The 13,890-nt window shown below is 37.1% G+C and overlaps 1 protein-coding gene across 1 annotated transcript in view; it reads right to left on the bottom strand.

The window, feature by feature from the left end:
• The window catches only part of LRP1B (LDL receptor related protein 1B), a 632,825-nt gene that overhangs the window by 205,924 nt on the left and 413,011 nt on the right, over nt 1–13,890 (bottom strand). Inside the window, exons 12-16 of the mRNA XM_053947419.1 lie at nt 13,228–13,408; nt 10,277–10,496; nt 8,529–8,718; nt 3,548–3,670; nt 1,366–1,506 (exon numbers count right to left, since the gene is read on the bottom strand). Coding sequence (XP_053803394.1) covers nt 1,366–1,506; nt 3,548–3,670; nt 8,529–8,718; nt 10,277–10,496; nt 13,228–13,408 — 855 coding nt within the window. The remainder of the gene's footprint in view (nt 1–1,365; nt 1,507–3,547; nt 3,671–8,528; nt 8,719–10,276; nt 10,497–13,227; nt 13,409–13,890) is intronic.

Below are 13,890 nucleotides of genomic sequence, written 5' to 3' on the forward strand. Positions count from 1 at the left end.
GCCTAAGCAGCTTCACAAAAGCCTCAGCAGAAATACACACATCCAGTTTTGGACATCCAACCCCTAGAATCACTTCAGAAAAGAGCAATGAAATCCAAAAAACCTGCCATAATCAAAAAAAAAAAAAAAAAAAAAAAAAAAAAAAAACAAAAACAAACAAAAAACTAACAAAAACCCAGGACAGTTTAGAGTTGTTTGGTCTCAAAAAGATAAGAAAGAGAGACTATGAAAAGAGTTTTCAGACACATAGAACAATACTGCACAGCAGAAGAGTGTTCATGTCTACAACTGCTTGGGAGAAACATTGTACTTTCATTTCAGTAAAGGAGATTTGGTTTAGAGAAATGATCTAAGGACAGAAATAGAAAGCATTGCGACAAACAGAGTAAGGAAGAGAATTCTCAGTGCTGCGACACTAATTTTAAAGTAGGCAACTTAAGAACCTTCCAGAAATGACAGGGACATAATTGGTACATTTTCTATTATTTTTCATTTCAACAGTGGAACTCCTCTACAGCTAAAAAATATATATCTCTTGTAAAAGGGTAATTTTGAAGACAACGTACATTAATTTAATACTCCAAGTTGTGTAGGGATTTGTGTTTTGGTTTTGTTGCTGGTTTGGTTTTCTTGGGGAGTTTTGGGGAGTAGGTAGTTTATTCACTTTGTTGGTTTGATTACTTGTGGGGTTTTTTGGTTTTGTTTGATTTTTTTTTCCTTTTTTCCAGAGGATTTTTGGGTGTTTTTTTAAGAAATGCATTATACAAGCTCAGAAATTTTCATGGTTGGAAGGGACCTGCTAAAATCGCCTGGTGTAATCCCCTACTTGAGCAGGGCCAGATAGAACAGGTTTTTCAGGATCATGTCCATAGAAGTTTCAAGCATTTCCACAGACAGAAACAACACAACCAGTTTGTGCAATGTATTCCAGTGTCTGACAGTAAAAAAGTGTTATCTTTCAGATGTTTAGATAAAATTAATGCTTTTCAGTTTGTGCCCATTACCTTTTGTCCTGCTAGTGACACTACCAAGAAGAGCCTGGCTCCCTTTTTCCATTCTCTCCCATCGGCTTTTATTCTGTGACCCGTGTTAGAAATAGTGGAAAACAAAGCAAAAACCACCAATATTTAAAGAATCAGGAATGACAATGCCAACCCCAAAAGAGGACTGCTCTGGCACTGTGCTACGCAACGAGTGCACCAGCGAGATTTGAAAGGGCTGTCATTACTGCACGTAGGAAAAGAAGGAAATGAAAAATTTGCAGGAACGGCTGCAGGGTGATTGCTTGAGTTTAGCTGCATGGTTTAGTTTGCAATCCTTGAAGTCAAGCATGGATTGTGGGATAAAAGGAGAGTGCCTACGTACAGCAGATCTCCGAGTGCTCGTCGCTGCCGTCCAGGCAGTCGTCGTCGCCGTCACAGCGCCAGCGCTCCTGGATGCAGCGCTTGTTGCTGCACTGGAACTGCTCTGCCTTGCACAGCTGGGGCAGCACCTCTCCCTCTTTAACTGGGGAAAACAACCAACAAGAACATCTCTTTATCTGCTTGACACACCCAGAATGCAATACTGCCCATACATACATACACATCACAGAGTTCACAGAATTCACAGAATCACTGGTTTGGAAGAGACCTTCAAGATCATTGAGTCCAACCCAGCCCCAACACCTCAACTAAACCCTGGCACCCAGTGCCACATCCAGGCTTTTTTAAACACAGCCAGGGATGGTGACTCCACCACCTCCCCGGGCAGCCATTCCAGAACTTTATCACCCTTTCTGTGAAAAACTTTTTCCTAATATCCAAACCTGTATTTCCCTTGGTGCAGCTTGAGACTGTGTGCTCTGGTTCTGTCAGTGCTGCCTGGGGAAAGAGACCGACCCCACCTGAGCACAGCCACCTTTCAGGGAGTTCTAGAGAGTGGTAAGGTCACCCCTGAGTCTCCTTTTCTGCAGGCTAAACACCCCCAGCTCCCTCAGTGGTTCCTCACAGGGCTTGTGTTCCAAGCCCTTACCAGCCTTGTTGCCTCCTCTGGACACGCTGGAGCATCTCAACATCCTTCCCAAACTGAGGAAAATATCAATTCTTGTTCTCACACTTCAAAATGTCCTTACATAAACTCAGCGCATCTGAGGTAATTCCACCTGAAGCCTGTAGTGGCACACATATCTGAGTGTATGGTTGAAGGAATGAACTTTTAATAAATGTAAAAACTCTGAACAGAATAGCACTCAAACTGGTTTTTGAATTGGTGTTTCGATTACAGTGTAAAATACCAGTTTAAATATTGCAATACCTCATCAACAGCAAGCAGGAAATATTCTGACAGACATTGGCCAAATTCTGGAGCACATTTAGAGATAGGAAATGATTACTGAAAAGCTGATTCTTGTATCCAAGCAACAACTCAAACACCTGCATTATGCACTGGTACAGACTCGGCAGAGAAGAAAGGATAAAAATCTGCTGGGGTAGAGTTAAGTAGCAAGCTAGAAGCTTATTAATAAATCCAGGCAGATGTTCTCCTCAATATCAGGTTCAGAATGCTTCATGTGTAAATGCCATACATGAGTCCAGGACCCTCTGAGGAATACCAGAGTCCTTGGAAAGAGCCAGGCAGTGGTGTGTGTTGGGAAAAAAAAAAAACAGGAAACCTTCCCCATTCCAATCTCAAAGTCTCTAACCTCTCTTCCTAATGCCTACATTCCATCTTACCAATGAGGAGTTCCCGTTCCAGTTACTTCTGCTAAAAGGAAAATATAGCCTTTTTTAAAAACAAAAATGATGGCTCTGCCTGGTCACTGTAGGCTCCATAGTGTTCATCATGTTATGAAATAATCCTTATGCTTTACTTATCTCTACTGAGCTTATTCCTGGAGACTTACGTAAAATGTTACAATTAATTCAAAGAAATACATCAATGAGACTTAAAAAAAAACAGGGAAAATTTTTAGAAAGTTACAAACAACAAGTCTAAACATTTTAAAAAAGAGATATCTGTAGTACCTGGCAAGTTTGAACTTTAATTGAAATGCCCACCTTATATTAGAACAACTTTCATCATTGTTTCAATGAAGATATATAAAGAAAAGATGAAAGACAGCAATATTTGCACAGTCTGTGTCAGAACCTATCATACATAAATACATCTGCTTGATGTGTTTTATGAACAGCTTCGTCATGAACATTTCAATGTCAGATTTCCTCTTAAGATACTTAGTGGAATAATCTGAAAACTGTTCATATATATTTAATACAGTAATTTTATGGATCCATTTTTAATGATTTCAGTGAACTATTTAAGTACTTTATCATATCAGATATGCTGAAATATTTTCCAATGCATTTTATCCTAAATAGTGTACTTAATATTCTGTTTTCTTTGGAAAAGCTTTTTTATTCTGTAAACTGTAAACTAGAATATTTATCCAAGTAATATTTGTTTGTCTTATAGACCCTCTAGGAGGCCACACTTTCTGGTTTTATTTTCAGGTCTGACTTGATCCCTTAACAGCAGCATCAATTCAGACATTCTGTAAGAATCTTACTCAAGCAGGTTGTACTGTTTTCCTCCAAAAGCTGATTATCAGCACAGGCACAAACTCTGCCTCCAGGAATGGCCAAACAAAGAGTGCTGCAGCCTCCATTATTAACACGACAGGCATTATCACCTGGGAAAAGAAATAAAAAGCAACTTTAACAGCCACGCTAGGACTAAATAATGGGGATTTTAGTTGCCTTTTTTTTTTTTTTTTTTCTTTGGGAACATAAACAGATGAAGAATTTTTTTGCAATTACTTTCCTCTTGTGTTAGGAGCACATTACTCTCATATTTTGGTTATTGTAGGTTATGATATTTAAACATAATTAGTTACAGGTTGCAATACTCTATAATAATAATAATAATAAAATAGTAATACCACAAAAAGCTGCACCATCAGCTCACAGCATTTTATCTGCCTGTTTTATGAAGGGAACAAATACTGCAAAATATTTGGCACAGCTACATGCACGCAGAGGCTTCAAGGAATCAAACAGCAGATAAAGGAATGTTCTGAAGTTAATAGACATCTGTACACATTAAAACAATGTGGCTACAAATGCATATTAGGAAAAAAAGAGAGAGAAAACAAAAGTATAAAGAGATTCATGGCAGATAGACTACAGGCAAATATTCCACTACTCTTTTCTAAGCACATCTGCCATTGCTGTGCTTTGCTTTTCCGTGTTATTGTTCCTTCCCCAAGCTGTTCCCATGAAAACACTGACAGCTGTCAGGTGTTTTACCATCCACCAAGGGCTGCTGCATCCTCACCACCTCATTCCTGAGGCAACCAGGCTTCAGTCACTGAGAGTCCACAAATTTCTGTCCCAGTTTCTGTTTGTGTCACTTTGGTCATGCCCTGATTGCTCAGATCTGCACTGCTAGGGACAACCAGCTTCCCATGAGCAAAGCTCTGCTGATTTCAGCTGCTGGTGAGAAGTGATTATGATCAAGCAAGATACAAAACTTCATGTCTGCCTGACCCTTTAAATTAAAGCTACAGTTTTTACATCTTCCTGTTCTAGTAAAAAGCAGCTCCTCCTTTTAAAGGTGTAGAAAATGTTTATCAGCTTCCCTCTCCTCAAAGCTCCTCACTTCACTTTTCATAGAATATATAATATTCATTTCTCACAGAGCTATGAACATGGATATTAAACTGTCCCATCAGAGCCAGTCCTGCAGGTGCAGGGAAATCTCAAAATTATCAAATGAACATCAGACAATAAACAAATAATTTAAGATTTTGGAAATTTTTATATTTTAAGATGTACCTTAATATGTCTTATAATTTTGAGCAGTGCTTAATAACCTTTTTTTATACTTTTTCTGATCCACCATACACAATATTTCTTACAAGAAAATGTGTCAACAGTCCATTAAAGTCCCACTGAACTTTTAAATAAAATTGTGCAAAATGATTAATAGAGAATGATGTGAAAGGCCATTGTGGTACTTGTGCTTTCACTGGACAGGGTGTGAGTGAGATGACAAGAACACAGCTGTATAACCAGGGAAAATGGGAATTCTCTGAGAAGTCTGAGGGCTTGATCACAATTTTAGAAAGAGCTTAGACTGGACACTTAATACACATTATTAGGCCCTGACTTCAAGTCTGAGACTTTTACCTAAACCGCTAAAAAAATCAACTGTTACATCTATGCTCACCAAAACTGAAATATTATGAACAAAACATTAAAAATGTAAGAAATGTATTTGAGTCTAAATTTTGGAAAACCTCAGGTAAAGCAAAGCTTCAGAAAAAGTAGCCTTGAAAATTTCTCCATCTTTACAGGGCCATCATTGTAAAAATCAAAGGATGTCAGTAACACAAAGATTTAAAAAGGTTTCAGAAGCTGCCAAAATAAACAAACCAAAATACAATCTTCAAAAGTGACTCCAAAATTACATGGCACAAGTCAAAACATTTGCAGTGATTTAATTAAAAAGAAACTCACATACATGAGTTTGTCAGCTCACTAAAAGAGAATAAACTTACAGAATAAAGGACTATTTCAGCCAAATATAGAAAACACATGATGATTCTGAAGCCCAATGAAAGCTGAAAATAAATACTATCAAAAATTAAATCACTAGATCAAAGTCAAATGGTCCATCTTGAAGATGAAAAGTTCCTACTTAACCTCATAATTGGGATGACAAACTCTTGCACAGTGGGTTATGTGCTAAGCAAAGTGATAAAAGAGGGGATGATGACAAGGAAACTAGAAGTACCAAGAGTTAAAGCAAAAAGATCCAAGATAAAAAGGTTTATAAAGTGCAGTCTTCAACCTGAAGGTGCAATGAGACCTTCAGTCCCATCAGTCTTGCTGAAGAGACTCCTAGGCTTAAATGTCTCCCAAAACACAGTTCAAGTAGGTTAAGCCTCTTCATTGAACAAGGTAGAACCTGTAAAGCTATCAAGTATCTGGGGAATTAAATTTCCTTGACTACAGTTCCTAACAGCTATTTTATATGGTTATTCTTAAAGTAGTCCCAAGCTTTTAAAATACTTTCAAAGCTATTATCATAGTATTCATATTTTGACAGCTTTTAAAACAGTTGCTGCCCTGTTGATTGCATGTGAATAAATTAGGCCAATTCCATTTTAATTAGCTAAAAAATTAGTCCAGAACTAAACCATCAATGTAATTGCATTTCAGTCATTGTTCTCAGAAAAAAAAAAAAAAAAATTGAAACCATGCACATTTGTTTAATCTTTTCATCTAAGAGATACACTGAAGTATTTATTGCATTTGCAGCTTCTTATGAACCTAACCTCAAGTACTGTTAAATTGGGTAAGCCCACTCTTAGGATCATTCTCCACACATGAGGAACAGCAGCCTGGTGCACGAGCTCTTCTTTGCAATCTGGGGAGTTAAAACATTAGCTGATTTCAAAAGAGGCTACTTTAACTGCTGTAAATGCACTTTGTCCAGAATTATTTACATGGAAGTAGCAATCCAGCCTTTCAATGCAGTGGAAATACCTGCAGGGTCATATTCTGAGTGTAATCCAACTCCTATGATTAATATGCTTCACCTTCCCATATTTTATTATGCACAGAGACCCAAAGACTCAGCCTAAGAAAGTAAGGTGAGTTCTAAGCTCTGAAAGCAAGGGAAAAAATAAAAATAAAATTAAAAAAAAAATATTCCTCCTCTAGGGGATAATGCCTCATGAGAGAGAGAGACAATGAAAAACACCTCTCCTTGAGGAGATCCCAAAAGCTTCATGTCCCCACACAAAGCACAAAGCAAAGCAGGATTGGAACAGTATCCTGGAAAAGCCCTCCTGATAAAAATGCCAGTCTGAACTGAGCAATGCCCAAATGAAATGACATTTTCTGCTTGTGTGACAAGACCAGCTTGTGTGACAGCTTCTGCTTGTGTGACAATACCAGCAGCATCAAAGCAGTCACCTCAAAAGATCACAGCCAAAAGTTTCTGAGGGATGTGTGTGTAATCTTTAATACACAACTCATCTATAAAGTGGTTTCCTGTGGTTTTCTCTGTACAACTATTCAGCCTTGAGCTCTTTTACAAGGAAAACATGCACACACACACAAATAGTTTCTTTAAAAGAAATTTTTATGTTCCTTTGGGAGCAATGGCAAGATCAACCTCACTGAGCATGACAAAAAAGGAAGTTCCTAAAGGCTGCAGTTAGCTTACAAAATCCCAATTACAATTTCAAACAAAGAATATATTAACAAGCCAAATGCCCTCCCTTAAGAATTTAGCTCATTCAGCAAAACTGTCTAAGAGGCAATACTTTCTCTCTCTGGTGTCAGCTTATTTGGAAGCTAACAGCAACTGCATTAAATGTCGCTTTTTTCTGAAAAATAAAGGAATTTTCTGAGTACCAAATAAAGCAGCAGTCATATTGAAAGCAAACACTGCATCTTCTATTATCAGGCACAGCATTCTGAAATTTGGCCACCTTGAGGGTAGATTTGGGCCCAGATTTTGCCTTAAAAACACCAACCAAACAAAACCCACACTAAATACAAGAAAAACCCCAAACAAACTACACTTTTATATGTCTTTGAATGTCAGAGAGTCCCTGAAAAGCAGCTGTGAAAAGAGGATCACTGTTACAGCAACCCTGACTTAGCACAGTGCTACACAGACTAGCTTGGTTTAGGGAAAGGAAATTTAGATGCTACAGTATCAGAAAAGAGAAAATTTAACCAGTAAAAAAATCATCTTTTAAACAGTATTTTATCTATATTAATTCCTGATGCTCATTTTTATGTTTGGTGGCAGACTAAACAAACAATCTGGTAATTAGAAATATGTTTTAACTAAAGCAAGAAAATAAATAATCAACAACTCATAGGAACGCTGGATGTAGGAAATGGAATGCAAAGTTTTCTTCAGTAAAGCACATTTTTATCTTTATCTGTAGAGTAGCAATTTTATTTTCTAAATTCCATCCATGTAAACTTATGGCTTTTATCTCATTTCTCTACTGATACAAGTAGCAACAACTATGGATTTTTCCACTACTCACAAACTACTTTTATCCTGTGCACCATACAGTGTTGATTGGAGACCAAGATGGGGGAGCAAATTAAAAACAAACAAACAAACAAAAATACAGGCAGGATCTATGATCTCATTTAAGAAAAGGCAAATGTAATCATATATTTTATGTCTACGAGCCAATGCAGATATGTTTCCCTCTCTAATTGATACTTGCACAGCATCTCTTGGTCACACAAGGAAAAAGGGAAATAAAGGCAGTGTGAATGCACAGAAGGAATTCAGACAGGAATAATGCTGTGATTCACTTTTTAGTATTTATAAGAGAATCAATTTCTACTTAAACGGACTGAAAAACGGTTCCTCCAGAGAGGAACTTTCTCGTGCCACAACCCACATTTGTTTTTCTATTTTTGTTCATCCAGTCACCTCAAAATGCTTGGAGATTCTAAGGGAAAACGTCCTTTTATAACTGACCTCTGGAGAAACTGTATAAGTACCTTGCTGTTTGCGTGGATCATAAATCTGGAGCCCAAACAAAGGTGGCCTCTCACTTCTCAACAGTGTCACATTCCTTGTTACCAAATCCAACTGGAAAATTGACCCGTTCATGTAATCTGTCCAGTATATATAATTTCCATGATGTGACAGTCCAAAAGGATGATTCAAATCTTTTCCATTGTAGACTACCTGTAATTAATTAGTGGTAGGTCAGCATCAGCAAGGTTAAAAGAACCTTTAATTTTTCAGAGAAAGTAAAACAGGAAATAGGAAAATTGAGATCATTACTGTCCCAAATATAACAACCTATTGCAATGAAATGAAATGAAGAGTGCAAAGCCCTTCTGTGCAGCAGAACCAATATCTAACTTGAAAAAAAAAAACCCTTCATATAAATTCACTTTAAGTGGCCCCCATCAGAGAACACAGGAAGTGTTGCAGTCTCTAACCCTGGGAAGATTTGAAAGATGTAAAAGTGGGGTTTAGGGTCGTGTTTAGTGGTGAACTTGGCAGTGCTGGGTTAAGGGCTGGACTTGAAGATCTTAAGGACTTTTCCAACATAAACAATTCTATGATCCTGTGATTTTATCCCAGCAGATTCAGTTTGGAGTCATTGATCTCCTTCTTCTGGCTGGGATCCTTGCTTGAACCAAGAGGTTTTTTTCCTACCTTGCCTCTAGAGAGAAGGAAGCAGCTCCTCACATGCCCTACCTTGTCTATTTCTAGACACAAACCCAAGAGAACAGGGAGATAAAGACAACTAAAATATTCTTTTGAGGGGAGTGACAAACATCATCCCCTTTTGCCCTTTAAATTTTCTCTTTGGACTTGGAATTCTTATAGTCAAAGCTCCTCACCTCTAAACTGCTTTTGATCCAAATTAATCTATCAGTCAATAATTGGACAGCTATTAGTGGAATTAAGGACCTCCCTATCCCCCAAAATCTTTACTGTAATAAAGAATTATAGATGTGACTGATCCAGTTAAATTTTGACCAAAATAACCTATGAATAAATACAAATGGTTAAGCATCAAAAACATGTATCTTATAGTTACTTTCAGCTACATAAATTCAAGTAGTGATGCATTTTTTGTACATCTCAGGATTAAAGAATACTCACTTTCCAAAAAAAAAAAAAGACATGTGCTTCTTATTATTCTTATTATTCACCAGTCACTAATTTTATGAAGCAGATGGTAAAACTTCCCCAAATTATCAGACTCCATTTTGAGCCTTAACCTTTCTCAAAGTCTCTTATTCTGTGCTTGCTGCCTCTACAAACCCACCCAGAATGTCTGCACAGGCTTGTATCCAGCTAGTACAGGCATTAGGAACAGCTAAAGCAATCTCTCTCCATCTTTAACAGTATTTGCTGCGTGCTGCCCCTCTGAATATTACCACAAATGCTCAAAAGAGGCAGAGATTCAGAAAAACCCATCCAGTGAAGTTGAAGGAAAAGCCTGCCTTTGGCAAAGCCAGAAAAGCTGGCTATCAAAATAGAACTCATTGCCACGTGAGAAAAAATAGATTAAAAAAAAAAAGAAAATCAGGTTTGGTGACACTTAGGACAGAGGAGTACCCTAAGCTGTGTTCCAGTCTCTGCCACCATCGTTCCAGCGGAGGTGACGTGGGACACGCCGCGGGTTCCGCAGACTTTAAAATCCTTGGGAAGCATTTTTAATGTAACACAACAAAATCCAGAGACAGAACACGCCTGTGGCAAACCAGCAGCATTTCTCTTTTACCTTTCTGTCAGTCCCATTCAAATAGATCCTTTCAATGTGATCATAATAGGCATCACACCAGTACAGCACGTTGGCACGGTAGTCCAGAGTTAAACCATTTGGCCAGAGCATCTTTGATGTGACAAAAACCTGCCGGCTGTAGCCATCCATCCAGGCCTTCTCAATCCTCCCCACGCTGGCATCTATTTCATCTTCCTCCCAGTCTGTCCAATACATCCATCTAGGGAATTACAAAAATGAGCATTCACATCCCATTTTAATCAGGTGAATTGTACCTCAGGCTTTCAGCAGCAGCTCGTCCAAGCCAGAGCAATTCTGACTTTTTCATGTTTCTTTCCATTGCTGTTTCTGCAACTCAGTTTACTGTCCCTGACCACTGGATGCTGCTGAAGTGACACTTATGTTATTTTGCTCATATTGTGATAAATTACATGAATACCAGAGAACCAACAGACAAGAAAAGTGAAAGAATTAAGACCTTATTTATTCCCACCGGAATTATAGGGTTTCTTTTTTTTTTTTTTTTTTTTTAAATCTCCTTTTTATTACACCTAATCCTATCAAAGAAGTTGCAACACAATAATTATTTGCACTCTGGTTTTAGAGCTAAAGGATAACCTTGTTCTGTGAACTTCATGAAAGCAGCTAAATCACTCAGAAAACTGTAAGGTGCACTTTGTCCATCACAAAAATGTTTAGAAACAGTTGCTGTGAAAATCAGTTAAAAAAAAGCCAGTAGGCAATTTGAACATAGTTTTATGGCTTATAGTGCAGCAATATAGAGAAAAAAAAATAAAATTAAAATAAATTAACAAAGTCTGAAAGAAAGGCACCAATATTACTTTGGAAAAGTTAAAAAAATCTATTAACTCCTTTAAAATTATTGGCTCAGAGGAATTCTGAGGCCATCCTCTACTGGAAACTACAGAATAAACCTTTCCTTATTGAATTTTTCTGAATATCATATTCTATTCCAGAATATGCCTTTGAAAACAGTGATTTCAACCATTTAAAATACACAACTTGAACTTGTACAAAACCAGATAGCAAATATGCTAAGAAACACTACTTTTCTTTCTTCTTTTTTTTTCTAATCTGTTTTTCCCTAAGGAAATGAGTTATTGGGAAGAAATACTTAGAAGCCTGTAAGCACTCTGTGAATCATCTCAGATTGTATCACATACAGTCACATCAGTTCATAAATGAAAACATTTGCCAGACAGCAGATGTTTACTTTTAGTCAACCTAGGACTTCAATTAATAAGCATTAAAGAGAAAAAAAAAAATCATGCCAATCTTAAATCCTATTTGTTCATCATGATTTAATTGCTATTAATGTACCTCACCTTTTCTTTCACTAGATTTATGTTTCTGAAATAACTTCTGTGATCCTAACCCATTAACCACTTAATTGGCATATACTTTGAAGAGTAAAGTCCTGGAATTTAAATACTGAATTTAAAAAGGAATGATACACTGAAGTGAAAAATTATTTTATTATCACACCTGTCTGTGTAAATTATATCAAAATTACTGGTCAAAAATTTTATTCAAATGCATTTTTATGTATAAGCATAATTTGATATTTATGAGAAACTGGAAAAAAAAAGAAAAATTGCATTACACAATTTGCAGATATGCACATGCAGCTTTTTTGTTTATTTTTCATTTCTCTCAAATCACCCACTAGAAGGTTGTTTTCGGTTCTTTTAGTATTTTTGTAAATATGTGCAAAGAACATCAGTTTATTTTTGATCCCCAAGCCTTACAAACTCCATTGCATGTTAGACTCTAACAGCACTAGGTTTAATCACAGAATTATAACCCTGCACATGCCCTGAGGCTCAGGTCAATATAGCACTTATTTTATTGGGACACAAAATATGTTTTACAAATATTTACATGACTTCTCAACAGCAATTACTGGGCTTTTCCCCATTAACTTTTTGTCTGTCTTTATTCCATTTATCCTGTCATTAGCTAAAACCTGCTTACAGTGACAGGCATTTATGTCAATGTGCTTTAACTCTATCTCAAAATGCAGTTAATGCTCCAACACCGCTTAAATCAAGACTAAAATTTTGGAAACACAATTAAAAAGCCATAATAAATGCTATTCCTCAGGAAGAGCTTCCATGAGAAGTATAATCATGAAGGACACGCTATTTTATTAGAGAAGTGTTTTCTATAATGGCCCTTTTCAGGCAATACATCTTCATACACTGCTTCCTGTGCCGTGCATTTACTGAGCTGGAAAATTTAACAAAGTAATTGCAGGTGTGGTTATGGCTCCTGGTCTCATTTTATACCCTCACTATCTGACCTTAATGAATTTCCACAGCCACTTCCACCCCTCAAAGGACAGACTCAAAAGGGAAAACCTGAGAGTGTAAATATTTTCTGTAACAGGAAAACAGCAATCAATCCAGACACATGGAATGATGTACCTACCTACATCATTCTGCAGTGATTTTTTAAGTAAATGGCCATTATACCATAGTAATATAATGTTGTTTTCTTTATTATGCACCCTACTAAAATTAATTTAAGCTAATAAGTAATGGAAAGTACCTGTCTCAGTTTTGTAAACCAATGTGCACAAGGATATGGTCATAATTGGCTCCAGAAATTGAGATTACAGAGAGAGAAACACAGGAGAGCATCTTAAAATTCACTTGATATTAAAAATTCATACAGGACTTACACCTTCAATTTGTTTGAGAAAAAGGTGAGTCACATTCAGATTAACAGGACAGACATGCAACAGTGACAGGCATACAAATTATTCTGAAGGCTTCAGGGCAAGCATGCTGGGCAGGAATTAGAGATATTACAGGCTCCTGAAGGATTACAGATCACTACATGACTCTACAAACCTCATCCTGAGCAAACTGAATCCTGTATTTATGCCACAAAGACAACCATTACAGAAAAATCAGTTTGCTTCATACCCATTGACAGGATCGACAACAATTCCTCTGGGGTGGGACATGTCTCCCTCCAACAAGGTTTTCCTACTCTGAGCAGCTTTTTCCAGTCTGGCAACAGCAATGGTTTTCCTGTGGCCATCATTGGTCCAATAGAGATTATTTCCAATCCAGTCCACTGCTATGCCTTCCACATTATCAAGGTCTGTTGAGAGAGAGAGAACAGTAAAAGAGATTATATACTAATTATGTTCTATATGTACCTATGTTCACTGCTCTGTGATACCCATGCCATATTTTTAAGATTGCTATTTTCTCTTATCTACTGACGGTCCAAAGCAAATTGCAGATATTTGGTATCAACCAAAGTATCAACTAAGCCTTGCTCACTTAAGAAACTTAACTGAAATTTTGTAAATCAATCACAGGTGTAGAGGTGACAATATATCCTGTGAGACAAAATATGAGAAAGTTATTAAAAAAAATGGCATGAGCTGAGGAGTCTTGCAAAATGTGTTTTAACATTTTTATCTGTATTTCTGATACACCTGAACACCACTGCACTTTTGGGAACCTATTTTTCCTTGTGGTTTGAGAAGCTGGAGGGAAGCAAAGGTGTCAGAATGAGTTCTCTGGGACATGAAACAACAGAATGATGACATTTCTAACCCAGCAACCACCTGGTCT

The sequence above is a fragment of the Vidua chalybeata genome, chromosome 7 (assembly GCF_026979565.1).
Source record: "Vidua chalybeata isolate OUT-0048 chromosome 7, bVidCha1 merged haplotype, whole genome shotgun sequence".
NCBI classification, from domain to species: Eukaryota; Metazoa; Chordata; class Aves; order Passeriformes; family Viduidae; genus Vidua; species Vidua chalybeata.